The 19,908-nt window shown below is 56.6% G+C and overlaps 7 protein-coding genes across 7 annotated transcripts; 3 read left to right on the top strand and 4 right to left on the bottom strand.

Moving 5' to 3' along the window:
* Window positions 1-69: 69 nt before the first annotated feature.
* On the bottom strand, window positions 70-6,531 carry PHYSODRAFT_249093 (hypothetical protein; the record flags this gene model as incomplete). Its single annotated transcript, XM_009534592.1, has 7 exons — window positions 70-126; window positions 204-503; window positions 660-698; window positions 771-2,826; window positions 3,280-4,734; window positions 4,818-5,888; window positions 5,966-6,531. 7 exons carry the CDS (start codon window positions 6,529-6,531, stop codon window positions 70-72), a joined length of 5,544 nt encoding a protein of 1,847 aa, XP_009532887.1.
* A 1,145-nt stretch (window positions 6,532-7,676) lies between these two features.
* Window positions 7,677-8,875, top strand: PHYSODRAFT_361567 (cyclic AMP-dependent protein kinase-like protein regulatory subunit; the record flags this gene model as incomplete). Its single annotated transcript, XM_009534591.1, has 1 exon — window positions 7,677-8,875. Exon 1 carries the CDS (start codon window positions 7,736-7,738, stop codon window positions 8,873-8,875), a length of 1,140 nt encoding a protein of 379 aa, XP_009532886.1. The 5' UTR covers window positions 7,677-7,735.
* Window positions 8,876-11,380: 2,505 nt separating this feature from the next.
* Window positions 11,381-11,602, top strand: PHYSODRAFT_388477 (hypothetical protein; the record flags this gene model as incomplete). The annotated part of the gene is made up of 1 exon (XM_009534590.1): window positions 11,381-11,602. A coding segment is annotated over one exon (222 nt), but the record flags the coding sequence as incomplete, so codon positions are not given.
* A 26-nt stretch (window positions 11,603-11,628) lies between these two features.
* PHYSODRAFT_361566 (hypothetical protein) lies at window positions 11,629-12,576 on the bottom strand (the record flags this gene model as incomplete). Its single annotated transcript, XM_009534589.1, has 2 exons — window positions 11,954-12,576; window positions 11,629-11,779 (listed from the first exon to the last, which is right to left on the bottom strand). Exons 1-2 carry the CDS (start codon window positions 12,511-12,513, stop codon window positions 11,629-11,631), a joined length of 711 nt encoding a protein of 236 aa, XP_009532884.1. The 5' UTR covers window positions 12,514-12,576.
* Window positions 12,577-15,248: 2,672 nt separating this feature from the next.
* PHYSODRAFT_249023 (hypothetical protein) lies at window positions 15,249-16,239 on the bottom strand (the record flags this gene model as incomplete). The annotated part of the gene is made up of 2 exons (XM_009534588.1): window positions 15,249-15,623; window positions 15,688-16,239. 2 exons carry the CDS (start codon window positions 16,237-16,239, stop codon window positions 15,249-15,251), a joined length of 927 nt encoding a protein of 308 aa, XP_009532883.1.
* Window positions 16,240-16,570: 331 nt separating this feature from the next.
* On the top strand, window positions 16,571-17,289 carry PHYSODRAFT_317573 (hypothetical protein; the record flags this gene model as incomplete). The annotated part of the gene is made up of 3 exons (XM_009534587.1): window positions 16,571-16,582; window positions 16,914-17,072; window positions 17,161-17,289. The coding sequence occupies 3 exons, from the start codon at window positions 16,571-16,573 to the stop codon at window positions 17,287-17,289; spliced, it is 300 nt and encodes a 99-aa protein (XP_009532882.1).
* A 44-nt stretch (window positions 17,290-17,333) lies between these two features.
* On the bottom strand, window positions 17,334-19,818 carry PHYSODRAFT_563288 (hypothetical protein; the record flags this gene model as incomplete). The annotated part of the gene is made up of 1 exon (XM_009534586.1): window positions 17,334-19,818. One exon carries the CDS (start codon window positions 19,816-19,818, stop codon window positions 17,434-17,436), a length of 2,385 nt encoding a protein of 794 aa, XP_009532881.1. The 3' UTR covers window positions 17,334-17,433.
* Window positions 19,819-19,908: the final 90 nt, after the last annotated feature.

Genomic DNA, 19,908 nt, shown 5'->3' with positions numbered 1-19,908 from the left:
ACATAAGAGCCCGCAAGACTAGGGGGAAACAGGTTAATAGTGCCACTTGTTTCCCAAAAGTTAGCTTTATCACTCGTCAAGCTCGGACGTCGTGGGCAACACGTTTCGTCGAGGAGCTGCCATCGGCTGTCCAATGTCAAACAGAGCAAAGGTTAGGCAAGACGTTGCAGGGGATAGCGACACGAGAAAGCACGAGTGTTTACCTGTCGAAACAAGTTGGCCGCTTGCTCTTCCTGCTTTAGACGCCTGGCACTGGACGTTTCCTCCTCGTCTTCTTCGTACACGCACCGCTGAATCTTGCGGAAGTTGCGGCCTGAGGCGAAGTAGGGATTCCGGGACCGGGGTGGCGACCGGGTCTTGGCCTCCCACACTGCTTGCTTCGTCTTCGGCGGCGAACGCTTCCGTTGCGCTTGGGCCTTGGGTGGCGTTGCTTCAGAGGCGCGCTTCTCATTGTCGGCGCTGTTCTGGAACTTGAAAGCGACGTGTTTCCGGTGAGGACTTGCCTTGATAGGGGAGACCACTGGAATCATGGGCAATCGAACGTCACGGGCCGATTCTCCTTTGCCTTTAGCTAGTGCTCCTTTTGATGGCGGAGTAGCAAAAGAAGGCGGCGCTGACGTCCGGACAGGAGAAAACGGCATCTGCCCACCAGTACTCACCTCAGTCTCGTCCTGGTCATCCACACCATCGAAAGCTGTCTGGAAATGACAGCACAACTCGTCAGACCTCGGTAAGAATTGAGATAAAACAACGTCGTACCAGGCACTTACGCTGTAGTTGTGGAGCTGGAGGCGCGACTTGCGGCTTGGATTCCTTCGAGGTCCACGCTTTTCAACGCCCCTCACAACGGCGCTCACGCCCACCGCCAGCCGTGACGAGTCTAGTTGAGGTAAGTGAGCAAGAGTGGAGGCTGTCTGGATGGGGCGTCCGGGCGTCTCGGGTGGGGGTGTTGGGACTACGACAGACGCTCTGGGTCGCTTGATGGGAGAGCACATCGCCGCTGAAAGTCGCTCCTGCTCCTCCCGCGCGTGAGCGTTGCCGTCAGAGACTGTAAACGGCAGAGTGTCGCGCTCCAGCTCGAACTTGCTGCGTACAAAATTCGCCCGTCCTCGATGTTGTGCTGCACCCGCTTGGTCGTTCTGCTGTGGTCGTGTGGGAGACAGAGCGCCCGAATGTCCGTCGGATGTGACCCCCATCGTAACTACAGAGTTGGCGGCTACGTAGGCTTGGAAGTGCTGGTGATCCGCCTGCGAGGGACGCATGGCCTCATCACTGTCACGCCCGACGGAGGGCCCACCCAGACTCATCGAGGCGATGAGAGTTGTCGATGCTCGACGCTGAGCGCGCGCTGCTTCCCGTTCTAGTTGGGCTAGCAAGTCGTTCCGTCGGGCCAATTCCAGAGCCGAAAGCTGTCTGGGTGTTCCAAGCGAGAAAATGTTGGAAAGCGCTGCCGCATCGGGCATTTCCTCGCTCTCTGTGGTCTGCACTGCTAGTCCAGGGGCTTTTCTCTCAGCCGAGGTGCCATGTGTAGGCGGTGCTGGCACAGGGGGTTTGTCGCCCGCAAGATGGAGCTCCATGTCAGCCTCAGCGGTTATGGTCATGACTCCATCGGCTCCAGCTTCATCGGCAGGAGGGACGATGAGTTTGTGACGCACTGTCTTCCACCGACTTCCCTGTCGAGGAGATGGCGCCATCATCAACAGCACTTTGCGCGAAATGGCTCGCTGCGACGGGTTTGCAGCGCTCAGCGCTGCTTTCGTGGCCACTTGGCCAGGAGCACGACGGTCCATTTCAATGGCCCGAGGCGCAACTTCCTCCATGTAGCTACTCAATAACTCCTGCTCAGGCCCCACTTCAGGTTGCTCAGGTATCGCCATTGTGCGCTTCAACAACGCGGAGAAGTTAACCTTGATGAAAGGGACTTCGGTCTGGAAGATACGAGATCGCGGCGTAGATTCACTATCGACCTTGGCTTTCGGCTTACTGGCGGGGAACAGAGGAGGCTGACTGCGCTGCTCACGGCTGCTCTCCTCCTCTTCTTCTGCAGTTAGCAACGCCTTCTGCACGAATTGCTGGATATGTGGCAGTGCCACGCGAGTTTGAGAGTGCATCTTTTTCTCCAAAGCCTCTCGGTTGGCGCCCATCACGAATTGAATTGTACTGGGCACCGCGCTCACGAGCCCTTTAGCCAGTAGTATTTGCAGGAACGCAGAGACGTGGTCGACGGAGATGCACCATTCACCATAATCCACCCCGTCAGCATTCCCAACGCCCAAAAGTTTGCGTTTGCCAGTCAACGACAAGATCGCCTCCGACAAGTTGAAGCGCTGCAGCTCCAGGCCAGCGCGATCCGCACGGTTCTCGAGAAAGTTGGATAAGCGTCGCAGGAACAACAGCGGCGGAGGAGGTGCGGGCAGCGATGACTCCAATGCTGAAGCTTCCGGGCTGAGATTTCTTCGAGACCGAGGACTTGGCGCCCATTTACTGTGTGGCTTGAGTATCTGCTGTCTCCCGCTTGGTTCGTGCTGCGTGGGCCCAGGTATTCGATCGAGCGAGTCCGACGGCTCGAATGCGCTCATATCCACGCTCTCGAACGCTTGTGCGCACATGCGCCGCGCTGACGTCGCGAAGAGGGACGCATTCTCCGAGCGCACTTGCATCTCCTGGAAAATCGCGGCCAGTAGGTCCTCCACCAGAAACACGCAGGTCTCCTCGGCTTCCCCCATCGCAGCACGGAAGTCGTTCAGCTCCTGACGCCATTTGTTTTCCTCTTCGTTGTCCTCGCTCAGTGAAGTGCCATCAGCGCCAACATCTTGAGCCTCGGTGCTTGACGCATCGTGTGCGTCGCTGCTCATGCTTCACCGCTAGCCCGATGTGAACTCTCAAACAACCAGACTCTTGACAGCGCTCGCGCCCATGAAGCTAATAAAACACTGGCGAAACGCTTTAGACCAAAGCTGTGACGACGCACCACTAGGCCGAAAACAGCAACCTGAACCTGAGCTGCAGTACGATTGTCTTGGACTGCTGCTGGCCCCTGACTGCTCAACACACACGCGCACACACACAACACATCCCTCTCTCAGTGTCGTCTATTGAGTAGCCTTATACCTTGGGGGTATCCTCATAGCAAGGTCTGGCTCTGATCATCCGACCGCCGCCGGCTTCTTTCACAATGACGTTTCCGTCGGCGATCGGTCTGTCTCTGCTGTAGGAGAAGAAACTGGCGTCGTCTTGGCTTTCGGTCGGCGCTGGTAGAACAGCATGTACGCTTCGCACTTTAGCACTTGCTCGAACGGCACGCGCTTGACGACGGTGTCCGAGACATAGTACCATGTTCGCGTGGATCCATCGCTATTTTTCGGCGTCAGAACCTCGGGCGCTGCAGTTGCACCATCCTCTGACGTGAGGCGACTGCGTGACCGAAGCAGCAGGGCTTCACGCCGACGCGAGCGACTCACATACGCCACGTAGTGACCCGACCGTTTGTTGCCCATGTGCACCACAACCGCAATGAGTTCGTAGCACAACGAGTGATTCTTTGCGTCGCCACCTCCCTGACGCAGCGTGTCGCTCACGTACGGCGTTATATCTAGCTTCTCGTCGAAGGAAATGTGCTGCGTGATCTTCCGAGAGCGCGCCAGACGCTTGATGTGCACCACGAGGACTCGAGGCAAAGCCGATACGAACATCTGCATAGAGGCGTCTCGCAAGACGACTTCCATCTCTGGTTCAGCGTTCGACCCGAGCCGCTTCTTTCGGATGAACCGACCGGCAGCGCTGCGCACCTTGGTCTGTCGCGAGCACTTCTCACAGTCGTAGCCGTTGTTGGCCTCCACGAGCAGTTGAGTCTCGGTCACAAAGTTGTCGAGGCAGTCCGTCGTCGCCAGCTCGTGGTGGCGTCCATCGGGCACGGACACGCTCAGGTGGAAGGCGTCCTCGACAATCTCCGTCCGGTTACCGCACGCTTTGCACGTCACCGCAGTCGTCAGTGCACCTCCGAACAAGTTGCGCGTAAAATTGAGCCTCGAATACATTTTTCGCTTCTCCGCTCGGGCGTGGAGCACAGCGGACGGCCGCGACGACAATGTTGCGCGCGTCGTCTCGACCTTCGACGCGTCCAGCATCATGTCCTCCTCGTTTAGGTTTAGCCTCTTGGCCAGCAAGTGCTGCACCTCTTTAACCGTTGCGCTCTTGGGCACCTGCATGGAGATCGTCTCTCCTGTCTCCGTCTTGACAAAGATCTGCTTCGTCTCCTCCTGCTCCGAGTTGTCGGCGTCGCTTTCGCTGCCTTCCTCCTCTGTTTCTTGCTCGCCCTCCTCTGTCATTTCATTGTCCGTGACGTCCTCTTCGGGCCACGTTCCATTCCGACGAGAAGAGTCATCCCCGTCGTCGTCTGGTAGCTCCGAAGACGTCACCGTGCTAACACTGCTGTTCGTAACGCTATCCTTCGTGCCTTCATCAGCAGGCTCGTCGGAAGGAGGCAGTGGAGGGTCCATCTCCTCGTCCACAGCCCAAAGGAAGCTCGTGAACAGTTCGTGCGCGTCCTGCTGGTAGCTGCCACGGAACTGCGAGAATTTGGAGCGCATTTCCTTGAGCAGCGGCGCCACGGTTAGTACCGACGAGGAGCTAGACCGCGAGCGACTGCTCCTGGAGCTTTTACCGCGCTTGTCCGACGGAGACTCGCCCGCCAGAGCCTTCCGCGCGCGCTTCTTCACCGTCTCGTGCAGCATCCTACAGCAAAAACATCCATCGGCGTCAGAAACTCCGCTCTCCTCCTTCCAGTTCCAGTAGCACAACTCAAAGCTCCAGCGTACGTGAACGTAGTCGTGATAGGCGCGTTGTTCATCTCGAGCACCTCCTCAATGTGCGTGTGCTCTGGGAAGTAGTGCGTCGCCGTGAGCAGCGCCTGCATGGACGCGTTGAAGTAGCACGTGTTGCCCAAGTTCGTGAAGCCCAACACCGTATTGGGCAGCTCGCGCTCCCCATTCGCCGCTGCGTCCTCCGCCCCACTCGACTGGGGAATGCTGATCGTCTGCACGGGCTCGCGCTTGTGCATGGCCGTCTTGAGCATCCTGCGGCGCGCCTTGTCGTCCCTGGCCTTGGTGCGCAGCGGCATGTTGAGCAGCGCGGCGCCGTTGCTGCTGCTCTGGTCTTCTACGTCCTCCCGGGGCTTCGTCTCGAGCGCCAGCGCGCCGCGCGGCACCGGCGGCGTGTCCGCGTGCGCCTCGAGCTCCAGCAGGTTGTGCGCCGAGCCGTTGGGCGTGGCGATGGGCGACACGGCGGCGCGCATCTGGTTGCGCAGCTGGCGGCGCTTCTTGGCCGCGATCTCGTCCAGCGCGGCGCAGAACTCCTGGCGCGCGCTCTCCACCTTGGCGCGCGCGTCCTCGGGGATCTCCAGGTTGCACGGCTCGCACCAGAACGTGCGCGCGGCCAGCTGCAGCCCCACGAAGTGCTTGGGGTGCGACTGCAGGTGCAGGCTGAAGTGGCCGTCGCTGAAGCAGCCCACGAAGCCGCAGCTCACGCACACGAGCAGGTCCGTGGCCTCCGCGTACTCGTCCCAGCTGCGCAGCGCGGCGGCCTGCGGGTCCTCCGCGGAGGCGGCGGAGGACGTGGAGGAGGACAGGGACTGACTGCTGCTGCGGCGGGACGCGGCCAGAGACGCGCGCGACGGCGCCGCGCAGCCCTCGCACAGCAGCTGCGCGCGCTTCTTGAGCTCGCGGCGGAATTCGGGCGCGCGCACGGCCTGCCCCACGTGGCGGCAGCTCTTGTCGCCCGCCATCCGGCTCAGTCCGCCCCTGGAACCTTGGGCGCTTCGAGTGTTGGTGATGATGGCGCGCGGACTTCTTCCCGCAGAGTAAGGACCTGCGTGGTGGGATGGAACTGTGCTGTGGAATGAAAGGACAGATGGATACATGGAACCATAAAAGTGGTACGTTAACTTATGTTGGCTCTCAAGCTTCACTTCAACATGTATCGGCCTCCTTGATGTGTCTGCGCCTTTACGGCGGAGAGCGCCCGGGTCTGCGGCCACTTGTTGCAGAAGGTGTTTCCGGCGCCCGCTTGGCACACGCGCTTCGCGACGGAGCTCACGCTTTTGTTGAACGCAGGCGGTGGCTGCAGCTTTCGCACCATGTATTCGGGCGCGTTCTTGGGCTTCACCTTGCAGCCTCGCTTCTTCTTGGGCGGATCCACCGCTGCGGCGGCTTCTGGAAGGGGGGCTGCAAACGCCCAAATTGCAACAAATGCTACCAAGTCGCTCGTCACGCCCGCCACCGCGGGCTTGGCCCAGGCATCGGCTTGACAGATATCGGACAGACTCGCCCTCTTGAGCAAGGCAAGGCGGTTGGACCGCTGAGCCAAGTCGGCGCAGTGCTTGCCCGTGACCGTGTCGACGGTGTTGTCCGCTGGTTGGCTTGGTCCTGCCGACTGGATAGCAGTCACTCTGCAGACGGTCTTCAAGTCGGAGGCTGACGTCGCGGCAGTGGCCTTCTTGTTGCTGGAGCTGTCGCCGCTCTGCGTTGCCTCCATCTCGGCGGTGAGTTTGTTAATGAACCATGACCGCGCCACTGCGACAGCCATCGGCAAATGCAAGGCGGGCTGGATACTGCTGATGGCTTCGTGATACCCCAGATGACTCGCTCCTCGTGTGCCACAAGGATGCAGGAAGCACTTGGAACCTGTCGCTAGGGTCCTGCCTGGACACCTGCAGGCCTTCGTGGGAACTGTAGGATCATGAAGACATGAGCTTGAACATCCAACTTTCTTCTACGTCAAAACGGGAGCTATGGTCGTCACCAGTGTGAGCTGAATGTACCGGTGGCAGGGCCTCGAGATCTGTGGCACACTGCTCAATGCGCCCGCCGCCTCACGCATCCACTCGCGTTCGTGCTACGCACGCCATCTCAACCGTGACCACGCGCCGGCAGACGCGGGGCTTTTTATACGACGAGGCGCCTCGTATCGTTCCTACCATCATAATAGTTTTTGACGTTGTGTGCAAAATGCACCGCAGCTAAAAGCGGGCAAGTAAAACCTACCTGATGATCAATCTCCGCGGAGAGCATTCCATGACTAGCAAGCAAGCAGCCGACCGTCGTCTTCGTTTATCGCCCATGAACGTTGACTGAGGTAGGCGACGGTTAACAAGGAGGAATCCAAAATTGGCCAGCTCGCGATAAGACTGCCTACCTTTGCTGTTCTTCCTTGGCCTGGATTAGTACGTCCACGTAGCAGTGCTGGTTTCATTCTCAGCCACACCGGAAAAGCCCCGAAACGCCTACGGTAGGACAACGACGAACTCGGTCTTGTCCTGGAGGAGGGCGGTCAACCATAGGTAACAGGCAACAGCAACAAGCCGCAGTAGCAAGCATACAGCTGAGAGGCGAAGCGCAGCGCGGTCACGCCATCGGCATTTCGGCCACTTCAATCCCGGCGGCCAATCACCGCGCGAGACTTTTAGACAAACGAGTTATCAGCAAAGTAAGCTGCGCACTGATTGGCCGCCGAATGGGCGCCACGCCAGCGATCTTACCACTACGTATCAGAGCCCACCAAAAATCACTTGCGCCCACTATGCCGGCGGCGACGCATAAGAAGGAGAAGGACGAGATCAAGATCTGCGACAATAAAAGAAGAAAAACAAGCGCCAAGCGTCGTCCTTCATTCGCGGTTCCCCCACTCAAGTGCAAGCCCCACAACCTGATAACTTACTATCGAACCAGCTAGCTTTGCCATGCCCGCCAAGGACTGCGGCGAGAAGCTCGCGCCCGCTGCGGACAGCAAGGCGCGCGACGCGGCGGACGACGACGACCTGGCCGCCAAGAAGAAGCGCCTCAAGACGCAGCGCGCGGACCGCAAGGGCGCCGACCTGTCGGACTCGGAGGACGACGAGACGGAGGAGGAGGACGCGCCCTCCTCCGCCAGCGACAGCGACGCCGAGGACCGCGAGTACTCGGTGGACTTCGGCGCCATCACGGCGCGGCTGGGCGGCGCCACCAGCACGCACCGCCGCTCCGTGGTGTCGTCCTTCGTGCCGCCGCCCAACGAGCAGTGGACGCCCCCCGTGAACCCCAAGAGCGCGCAGGACGCGGACTCGATCCGGAGATCCGTGCGCAGGAACCTGCTGTTCGCCAACATCCCGGAGGACACGCTGCAGGTGCTGGTGGACGCCATGAAGTACGTGGCCGTGGACGCCGACGTGGATGTCGTGACGCAGGGCGACGTCGGCGGAGACAGGTTCTTCATCCTCGACAGCGGCGTGTGCGACGTGCTCGTGAACGACCGCGTGGTGGGCGAGGTGTGCGCCACATCCCCGCGCAACTTCTTCGGCGAGCTGGCGCTGCTGTACGACTCGCCGCGCGCCGCCACCGTGCGCGCCAAGACGCCCGTCGAGTGCTGGTCGCTGGACCGCGTCACGTTCAAGCGGGTGCTCATGGCCACCACCATGCAGCAGCGCGCACTCTACCTGGACTTCCTGGGCCAGGTGCCCATCTTCTCGACGCTGTCGAGCTACGAGAAGATGACAGTGGCCGACGCCTTGCGCGTACAGTTCGTCGAGTCGGGAGACACCATCCTCACGGAGGGATCCAGGGGCGACGACTTCTATATTATTGCAGACGGCGAGGTCAAGTGCACGCGCGGAGGCGAGGAAGTGTCAGCACGGCTCGGCGCCGGCGATTTCTTCGGCGAGCTCGCGCTCATCCACGACGACGTGCGCCAAGCCACTGTCACAGCCATGCGCAAGACCAAGCTGCTTGTGCTGGACCGAGCCACCTTCAAGCGCCTGCTGGGCCCCATGCAGGAGCACCTGCGCAAACGCGCCGACCTCTACGAGCTCTACATGAACGCACCAAGGATCACCGAGCAGAACTGAGCCACCGCTGCACGCCCAGCAACTTTATAATCAGTAAGTAGATATTGTAGATATGCATGCCAGCTCGCCTTCGCCAATTGTGCCCCCCAATGACGCACCACAAACAGCAGCCAGGCCGACCTCCATGCGAAGCCGCCGGAAGCTTTCTACCCCCAAAGTATATATAAACGCGCGTTCTGTATCAAACGGTCTTGTCTTGATTGTCGTGCTCCACTTCACCTGGAAGATCTAAGATCGAGAGGATAAGAAATCGGCGACGGAAGCTGAAGTTTGCATTGCGAGCTTCTCGATCTTATCCAAGTCGGTAGTCGCCTCCTACAGCAGTTGCTCTAAATCTCATATAGACCTCACAATTCACAAACTGCTCTTGCGTTTTCAACTTCATTTTATTCCACTATTGTATTGGCGAGATGAAATGCACCACCAAAATTTTCATTTGTCCATAATTTCAAAAGTACTTAGCGTATAAAGGCAAGAAGACCAGCAATGAAAACAGCATAACATGCAGAATGTAGGTGCGCACGTGTTAGTATCCTACTTCTTAATTTTATCGGCATCATCCGGCGATTTCTGCAGCGGGAAAGACGTGCTTGTCTGATCTGCACACGACATTTTTTGCCATATTTCCTAAACGAAGATGATAAATCGAGAAAGCTAAGCGTCAGGGTAAAGCTCGGCTTCTGGTTCATCAAACAAACGTAGTTTCATGAGCGCCAACCGCGTAGGAAGTGTTCCAGGCGCTGTTGATCTCGCCGGTTGTGGTGGCGTCGTCAACCAATAATGGGCATAAAACGCGTTACAGAAAGTGCGCAATAATTTAGTACTATACTAAATTATTATCTTTGGGGACGAAGTCCCCTATAATCATGAGACTCCGTTTTATGGAGTTTTTACGTCTCTTATATACACTCCGCTTTACTTTTTACATTAATTCTGCGAATGGGTTAGGGTCACAATTTAGAATCGCTCACACGGCCAAAACATGAAAAAAATACCTCGGTTAAACAACATTTAGATGCTTATCGGAAGGTGGTATCGGCACGGATTTATCTGAGCTGACCCGACGTCACTATCGTTAGATGCTATAAACCAGAGGGTCGAAGTTATGAAACAACAGCAAATTCGACTGTTAGTATGGAGGACATCAGAAATAGACTTAAACGTGACATTTTACCCTTATTTGGACCCGATTAGGACCCTTTATTAAGCCTATTTGCCTTTCAAACTTATGCTGTCGTAAGAAGGGTCGCTCTGAGGCCGTTGGTAAGAAGTCTGCGGCCCTTCGGGACCGCTTGACCAGCGCACAACAGAGAGTCCAAGCATCAACAAGCAGAGCCTCAAGGAAGCGCCAACGCTACACCAAGTAGCAAGCAGCTTTGCATGCTGATGACCGGGTACTGTCGAGCAGCAACTTCTCTAAATTACATTGAAGGCTATGCGCGGATGACGAGCTGGACGATGAGCTGGGGTGTACGAGCCGGAGTCCGTGTCGGTGCTTCTTGGTAGCAACAATGGCTCTCTTTTGGCCCGTTCGAGGTCGCCTGCTACTTCGCTTTAAAGAAATCAGACAGCTCCAAGTCCTTCCTGCACGCTATAGGCGCCGATTATTTGCTCCTTTCCAGTCTGCGTTAATTCATTCATTGCGTTGCTCATGAAAAGATGTTCGACTAAGCAAATACATTAGCCCACTCAATTACAGTTCTGTTGGGTCGATCTCGGGCGTCGCAGCTCTGCTTTGATACCCTACATGCATGTGTGATGGTACGATATCAGGGTCAACTACATTATTTTGAGCTAGTTATCGTTCATTGTATATGTTTCCTTATTGCGCTCAACGTGCATGAGGTTATCTACCTACGCGTGCAGACTAACAGTTTTGAACAGCCGTGCATGCCATAGTCGCGGCAGCAACATTGGCCATTGCGGCTGGGTGCAGATGACATCTGGAGAAAGAATTTCAACATGGATCGCGAAAGGTTACTGGAATAATTCGCTCGTATTTTCACTCTGAAAATGAACACACCACGAAATTGAAACATCGAAAGTTAACTCCTTATTCACTTTTCGTTGTGCGAGTGTGCACATTCTACTATTACACTTACCTAAGTAAGTAAAACACAAGTGTACTGGCATTCGAACCGCAACTCAGGTGTATCAGTCTACCGTTAATAACAACGTATGAATGGTATGTTGTCTGCTATTACACTTACCTAAGTAAGTAAAATACAAGTGTACTGGCATTCGAACCACAAGTCAGGTGTATCAGTCTACCGTTAATAACAACGTATGAATGGTATGTTGTTTGCAAAATAGCCAGCATATCGGGGAGCGTGAAAGGGGAAATAAAGCGCTAGAATTTGCAAGCGGCTTTGTACTCAAATTCCTCAAGTGGGGACGTCGTCCAAAACTCTGTGGTCAGCATAGTTTTGGGGGTCGACCCCTAAAGCAACATGAGCGCAGCGACCGTGATGCTACGCTAGTTTAAAAAGAGCAATCATATGGCACCATATGGCCTCGATATTTTCGAGAAACCGGCGGACAGTCAATTTCCATTTAGGTATATATCATTCATTCGCTGCGATTACAAGTCCAAACGTAGTTTACTTAAAAGAGGAAGCACAGAGCTTTCCAACAAAACAAAGCTCACATCATTCTGATTATTTGATGCTGAGATACGCTCCGTCAAAGTTTGGTGGTGCATTTCATCTCGCCAGTACAATAACAGGCTTCGGTTCGAGTGTCACTACTACCACTCACCAGCACAGCTTGCCGGGCAGGTACTTGTCGATGAGCGACTGGTAGTAGGGCCAGAGCTTCTCCACGTCCGGACGCACGTCCGCCTTGGTGTACAGGTCAAACTTGTTGAACTCGAGCACCCAGTCCATCATTTCATAGTCGTCCTCGCTCATGAGGTGCGCGTACTCCTTCTTGTTGTGCCACGGGTAGCACGAGTGGTAGCGGATCATGGCGAGCCCCTCGTCCGGGATCGTGGTCTCGTTGAACTTGAGCATCTGGTACAGGTACTCATCGTGGCCCCAGGCGAACTTGAGGTTCTTGAAGCCGCAGTGCGGCTCGTACATGCCATTCTCCGTGTTGTAGCGCGGGTCGCTCATGTCCGGGTTGCTGGCGTTGTACTCCGGGAAGACGACCGAGTCGGGGATCTTGCAGCCCACGACCCACGTGTCGCCGCCGAGCGCCCACTGGTCTCCGTCGGCCGTGCCCTCCTGGCCGTCCTCGGCGTGGCCCCAGAGGTACTGGATCTTGCCCATGTCGTGCAGCAGCCCCACGAGCTGGAACCAGTCCGGGTGGCCGGCGGCGCGGATGCCCTCGGCGGTCTGCAGCATGTGCTCGAGGTTGGGCAGCGACGAGTCCGGGTCGGACGAGTCCACGTAGCCCTTGAGCGCCGTGAAGGCCTCCCAGATAGTCATCTTGGTGTTGCTGAAGGAGCCGTACTTGGCCTGCATCTTGTCGTTGAAGGCCACGGTCTGGTTCTTGCGCATGAGCGCGTAGTGGCGCGACACGAGCGCGTGCCGGTCCGAGTCCTTGTAGTTGCGGAACTCCTCCTCGGCCTTGCCGGCGCTGACCTTGCCGGTGACCTCGAGCGTGGGCTTGGCGACGGCGACGTTGTCTCCAGCCATTGTGGTGGTAGTGGTGAAGAGGGAGGGGGTAGAGGGTGGAGTGGGCGGGTGTGTGGGGGCCAGAGCCGAATGTGGAATGACCTGGCGGCGGAGTAGAGCGAGGATGGAGGAGGTCGGTGCATGGAGTGGCGTGTTCCCGATTTGGGGGATAAGGAGGTTGCACTGCGCTGCTCAGTTAGTCTGCCGCTTGAACCTTGTCAGTCGGGCGGTTGCAGTGCAACGGACGTTGAGTCAAATCTTCTGGCGGTGCGGCGCCTTTTGCGCCAATGGCAGCGCGTTTAACAAGATCGAGGTCGCCGTGACTGGCTGAAAATGCGGCGCCTCGGGTCTGTGCAAGATGAGTGAGTTCACTTTGCCGCGGCCTCTGTTTTGGGCTTGCGAGTCCTGGAGAACTTATGGGAGAGTGTTAACTCCACGCATGTCCGACGCGTGCACACCAAGATGCAATTGATGAATGGAGCTCCCCGTCATGAATCTGAATTGTTGTGCGTATTCGCATGCTGGTTTCGCTAGCCGATCCCGGGCTACTTACTGTATTGCAGCAACTCTGCTCTGCCAGAGTCGACTGCCGTAGGCAAACAGGGGAGCAAGCATCCCAATGGGATGCTTGCTCGCTGTATGGGATGATCCCATACAGCCATCAGCCTCGCGCTTGACCGCCGGACGAATTGGTTTGGTGGTTGCACTTTTCATTGCGGCAAAGACAAGCATCAAAAATGTTTAACTACGTCGTTTCGGTATTGAGTTTCGCGAGGTTTTTACATGGGCGACTGCATCGCTGCCGACGGGGAGAACATGCCGCTGGCGTCCGTCTTGCAAGCTTCGCGCTGGTCTGTCTTGCGCAGCACTGGCCAGAGTCCGTGGCCGGTCTTTCACGCGATGTGTGTTTGAAGTTGGCGCTAGCGGATCAACCAACTCGTTCTCAGTTCACCACGACCACCTTCGCCAGAAATGCGATCAACCAGGACGACCCCTTTGATGAGTACGGGTGGTGTCGACTTCGTCACCGTCTTGAGATCACCGATCACCGAGGTCTTGGAGCCTTGCGCTTCTGCTCGTCACCTGTGAGCTTACGGTATTGTGCAAATCGCTGCTGGTCAAACTGAACATGGCTACACTGAACTTCAACAACGCACCACCGCTGACCAAGTTTGGCAAAGCAGCGTCAGTTTTCCCAACTTTCCCGAACAGGGTCGCGACTTGGCGCGAATTTAACGTCGTAGAGGAAGCAGCAGCGCGTGAAGAGTCTTCACTGAAGACAAGCGAATCCAATGCATCCCGGCGGTCGTGTTCATGGACTTCAATGACTCCTCAATCGGGGAATCACCCTCGGAACGAGTGCTTAAACATTCCCACGCCACTGTCTGTGCCCCTCGCACTCCACCACCACGAACCTCCTCCACCCCATTGCTGGAGACAAGGTTGCCGGCTGCTCGAGGTCACCGGCAAGGGTGAGGAGGATCTCCTCGACTACATGTACAATGACTCGAACCGGCGCCTTATGAGCATGGAGGATCACCAGGGTGCTCGAGTTCAATAAGATCGGCCTGTACACCAAGGCGGACGTGCGTCCGAACGTGGAGAAGCTCTGGCAGTACTATTATACCAGTCGATCATCGAGTTGATGACACCGACAAGTACCTGTCCGTGATACTCGAGCCGAAGGCTGTTTGTGGAATAAAATGAAGCCGAAGAGCAATTCGTGGAGGAATATTGCCAGCCTGGCAATACCAGGCGATTATGACAAGTACCTAGAAGCTACCATGGTAGGCGACATCTGCGTCTCCTGGAAAGTCTACAATACAGTAGTAGTGGCGTTACCAAGAACTGATGAATTCACCAAAGCGGCGAGTCTGAGTTTGAGAGACCATTCGGAGTTGTTCTTGCTACTTGCATACACGTGTACTTACACCAAATACAGGCACGTGTTGCTCGTAATCGTCGGCACAAAATGGCTGGCGTAGTGTGAGCCTCAAGCCTCAATTGTGAGGAAACGTCTTGCAACTGAAACACAAAACACATGGAAAGATTTCTGAAGCGACCACCCGAACATCTTCAGATTTTCACCGTACTCTCAAATGAGCTACGAGCATGTCATTGTTTCTATTTCTTAGGAGCGAGGAAGTAGCTGTCCAGCTCAGTTGCTCTCTTGAACACTGTGGCGCAAGCTGAGCCCTTCGCTCGGACGGGCAGCCAATGCGACACCGAGCCTGTTTGTCTTATCGGGGACAGGCGACACAGCTCCCCAAAAGCACCAGCATGGTGGATGCCAGCACACTGCAATTTCTTCGCAGTACCAAAGACCCTCGTCTGGAATGCGACTGAACAACAAGTTCTGCTGCACGACAATGCTGCTCGTCATCGGTATCAGCACCCGTGTTCTCTCCGTGCAAGTCTGCGGTGCCAGTATCGGCCTGGAACCTGCCGCAGACTTCATCAGCAAGACACAGTATCGCCACCTCAGGAGTCAGGATATATTGCCACGAACGCTCGACATCGACACCGTGCTACGCAACAAAATATTCCTTTAGCGTACCGCTAGCTTCTTCGGCCCTCCCGCGCGTCACCGAGCAGGAATCGGCACGGTTTATCAGCTTCTAAATACACAACTAAGTAAAATCGTTCGCATTAATGTTGTTCAGTCAAAGTTAGACTGCTGTATGCTAAAGATCAAAAGGAACATCTGAGCTCCATGAACCGTTGTGTCTCGACTTGTATCCGTAGGCATTAATGCTCTACTCGTTGGCGACCTCAATGATGATCTTGCCTCTCGCGTGGTTCGACATCTGCAGCTTGATAGCGTCCAAGACGTTCTCGAGCGGGTGGACCGAATCGATCGTTGGCTTGACTTCGCCGGCCACGACCAACTTTGTGAGGCCCTGCAAGTCTTCTGGGGTCGGGTGCAAGTAAAGCTGGTGAAAGGTGGCACCGATGGGGGAGTCCACCGGCTTCGGGCCCATGCCGATAGTGACAAACTTGCCGGTGTTCTGCTTCAGAACCTTTTGCGCGTCCTCGGCCCAGGACTCAGGCTCCATACCGCAGTCGTAGATCAAGTCCGCCGAGTGCTCAGCACGGACGGCGCCCCACTTCTCCGACGTGTAGTCGACAACCTGGTCTGCCCCGAGAGACTTGACCAAATCGGTGTTGCGAGGGCTGGCTGGCCGTCGTGATGACTTCGGCACCGACAGCCTTGGCGATCTGGATCGCGAATTGACCCGTGGCACTGCTGCCGCCCAGAATGAGCACACGCTGTCCAGCCTCGAGCTTTCCGAGGTTGTTAAGCGCCTGGTAGCTGGTCAATCCTGCCATCGGCACTCCAGCAGCTTCGTTGAACGTTAAGTTGCTCGGCTTGTGCGCCAAGTACTTCGTGTCGACAGCGAAGTATTCACCAAAGCTTCCGCCGGCAGTAATGTCGGGAGTGCCGTACACGGCGTCGCCCACCTTGAAGCCACGGACGTCACCGCTACCGACCTCAACGATAACACCGGCCGTGTCGAAACCCATGCGGAACGGGTTCTCAGCAGTCGGGGCCGTCGGCAGGAAGGCAGCTCCGAACATGAGCAACTTGTAGTCGAGGGGGTTGATCGCAGCGCTCACCACCTTGACGCGGACCTGGGTGGGTTCCAGTGGCTTCAGCGCCGTCTGCGTGTTCAGCTTGGCCTCCTTGAGTACGTCGCCGTAGCTGGCAAACTGGTAGGCCTTGAACGTCGAGGGGATGCTGGACATCGTGGAGAAGCTTGGGAGGTGTTTGGTTGGTTGACTTGGTGTAATTTTGAAAGTGAGAGACTGTGTGCCAAGTCCCGGAAGTGAAGGACCAACTTTAAGGGCGCATACACTCTTCAGCAGAATGCAGGCGAGTATCAAGTGATCAGCGCGAATACAAGAAGTGCAGACGGCTTTAGGTTGTCAATTGGCACAACAAGCAAAAGCTGCGGAGTAAACAGATCCAAGAATGGCCAGAACCCGATGCACATACTTTTATTATAGCTGAAAATGTATACACCGCAGTGATCATCGATCGCGACGCAAAAGTTGATCTCACGCAATCGCTGTCTTCATGAACCTGCTGGCAAAGTTTGCCGCAAACAGAGTCTTAGTGGAAGTTAGTCAAACTGAAATGCCATTCACGCAATACCAGGGCAACATACCATTACTTTAGTATACCATGTCTACAAATTATGTGTCCACTTCACTATGTATACTGTATACTTTTCTTTCCATCCAGTTGAATCCAACTACCTTATTGTTCATTGGTCAAAATGTCTCCTTGATAAACCAAGCATCATTGCTCGAGCCACAAGACCAGGACAATGGTGCGAAGGTGTCGCCCCCTCTTGCCGCGCGTACACCTCCCTAACTAACCCCTTGCCGCTATATGTATACCCGATGTGTGTCTGCAGCTCTTCTACTCGTTCTTCAAGACGCTGGTCGGCAAGGAGGTGGCCGTGGAGCTCAAGAACGACGTGGCGCTCATGGGCGTGCTCGACTCGGTAGACCAGTATCTCAACATCAAGCTGCTCAACGTGTCGGTCGTGGAAGGCGACAAGTTCCCCCAACTGGTACGGTATAAAAACTCTTACCAACGTATTAATTATTCTCTAATCGAGTGCGTGTGGATAACCTTTTTGTGTTGCAATTGCCCTTTAGATGAACATGAAGAACTGCTTTATCCGCGGAAGCTCCATCCGCTACGTGCAGATCCCGGCGGGCGAAGTGGACACGGAGCTGCTGCAGGATGCGGCACGTCGCGAAGCCACTGCCAACAAGCAGACCTAGGGAGTGAACAAGCACGTCGTAATGGATCCAAGCGATTCTCGATGAAAGCAGGAAAGATGTAATGTGCTATTGACTGTTGTTACTATTGGATTTGGCTATCATGGATACCATACATTCATCATGACCATACGGCCGACGATGTGCTTACTCCTTCGGGTGCCATAGCGCCTTGAGATCAGCCAGAGCCTGCTCGATGTCGCCTGCAAACTTGTCCGAGCTGGTCGACGGGCACGACTTCTTGCTGGAGATATGGAAGCCGAGCATGTCCTCGCCCGCCACCATGTAGCTGACACCGTAGCCGTCTTCTGCGACAGGGCCGAAGCCTCCGCCAGGGCAGCGCGCATCGTCGATCGAGAACTTGGATCCCTCCAACGCCTTCTCTACGAGCCGCCAGTTGTCGGTCTGCTGCTGAGGCTGCTGGCTGGTCGACAGGCGCCACGGTCGGCTGAGTGCGTTGTTCAGGAACGGCGACTCGATACCGAAGCCCACCGACACGCAGTAGAGCGTGAAGAGGTGGCGATCGATGCCCTTGCCGCTCATGGCGTTCCGGTAACTGTCTTGGTGCACATCGCACGCGCGCTGAAGCAGCTTCAGCTTCTCGGCGTCCGATAGCTTGGGGTCCACCATTCCGAGCACAAAGGCCTTGGACTCGTCGGTCACGGGTCGTACAGTTTCGGTGCGGCCATCACGGTACAAGCGCGTCATACTGGACTCGTACGTCTGGGTAATGGTGCCCGAGTTGCGGTAGTACGCGAGCTGTAGAGCCATCTGAAGGAATGCGTCAGGACTCACACGGAACTTCTTGATCAGACCCTTGCCGTAGTCCGTGTGTGAAATGACCTTGAGGTCAAAATCAGCAATCGCCTTCTCGGCGTCTGCAAGCGACTTCAACACAGCGTTGTCTAAGCCAGACGAGAAATCCCATTGTAGCATTCTGCACGGCGGCAGCTTCGACGAGCGCTCGTCTTCCGACTGTACCAGCGTGTCTCCATTCGCATCGTACGGGTTAGTGTAGCACTGCTTGGTGTACACCTGCTCCCACGCATGGGCCATCACTGGGGCGTCGGCCCAGGCGTGTTCCGCATTGATTCCAGCGACGCTGTTCTTGTAGACGACGAGGTTGAAGGACTTGTCGAACCAGCGGTTACCTCCGCTGCCGTGAATGAGATCCTTGCCCATCGAACTCCAGTCCTTGGCCTCTTCGTTCTGCAGCACAATGACAAACACCGCGGACTCGATAGCCTCCAGCGACCGCTTGTTGATACCGCTCGAGAAGAACTGCTCACGGTTCTCCGCCCACTCGATGCGGCCTGCAGCGGTAAGGGCAGCAAAGTTCTGCTCAGCGTTGGATGACGTTCCCATTGCCAGAGATGTTGCTTCAATCCACTCAAACTGCCGCTGGATCTCGAACTTGGTCAGCAGCTTGCCGTATTGGCCCTTCTCGAACAGCGGCATCTTGAACACGCGGCCGTTGCAGAATACGGCAATGTGCTTGGACTTGTGGTGGTACAGCTTGAGCGTGTCGGTCTCGCGTCCGGGGATGCGAGTGCACGAGAAGATCCTCTGGTACTGACCCATGCAGAGCGGGACAATGCCGCGGATGAGCTGCGGGGCGAGCTGCTCCCTGTCCAGGTCCTGCTTGAACAGCAGGAACTCGTGTACCAGCGCAGCTGCTAGAGCCACAGGCTTCTTGGTGAGACTGAAGTCCAGGTTGGCTCCAGGCAGCGCGTAGTAGTTGCTGTTGATCATGAGCGACGAGCGGCCCTTGAGGTAGACGTACTTCTCCCACCAGTCCGTCACGTAGTTGGACGACCACCAGCTCTTGAGGTACAGGTAGAACTGCAGCTTGGGCCCCTCCTTGTGCACGAACTCGTCGGCCATGCGCTCCACCTCCTCGTACTCCTTGGGGGTCAGCAGCGGGTGCACCGACTTAAGGTATCTCTCCACGGTGCCCTTGAGCGCCGGCAGCGGGAGTCGAGGCAGCGCGTCCTGGAACGAGTACGTCAACGGGTTACGCCCGCCGAAGATCTTGAGCAGCGCCGCCCAGGCCATGACGACGCGGCTCTTTTGCCTCGGCGCGAGGTACAGCCAGCCTCTGTAGCTCAGCAGCAGGCGGAGGAACAGCCTCTGCACCGCCATTAGCAGTAGCAGCCCCAGGAACGCCGCCCATGCCGCCAAGTACGCCACATAGACCGAGTTGGGCAGCAGGTGCCAGTAGGGCATCAAGAAGTTGCCGACATGCCAGACGACCACCGAAATGGGTCCACTGCGCCACCACGACTCGGAGGGCGACAGCACGACGATCACCGAAATGGCTACAACCGTCAGGATGGCCACGAGCGGCGGCGCCGGGTACACGCCGCGCTTGAGCGCGCGCTGGAGGTGGAAGAGCTCGCGGACGACGCTGCGGCGCAGCTCATGGGGCGGCGGGATGGTGAAGGACACGCGGATGCCCTCGTCCGAGTACAGCAGCTCCACGCCGCGCTTGTGCTCGTCGAAGACGCCGATGGCTTGATGCGCTTCCGCCATGGCTGAGGCTGGCTGGTCGGATTGAGTTGGGTCGGGGCTGACCTTCCCCTCTCTCTCTCTCGTTGTGTCTTAGACTGTCGGGTGCGCTCC

This window comes from Phytophthora sojae, assembly GCF_000149755.1.
Source record: "Phytophthora sojae unplaced genomic scaffold PHYSOscaffold_7, whole genome shotgun sequence".
NCBI classification, from domain to species: Eukaryota; Oomycota; class Peronosporomycetes; order Peronosporales; family Peronosporaceae; genus Phytophthora; species Phytophthora sojae.
Note: the sequence above shows the minus strand (reverse complement) of the source record. Positions and strands in the feature narration are given on the sequence as shown.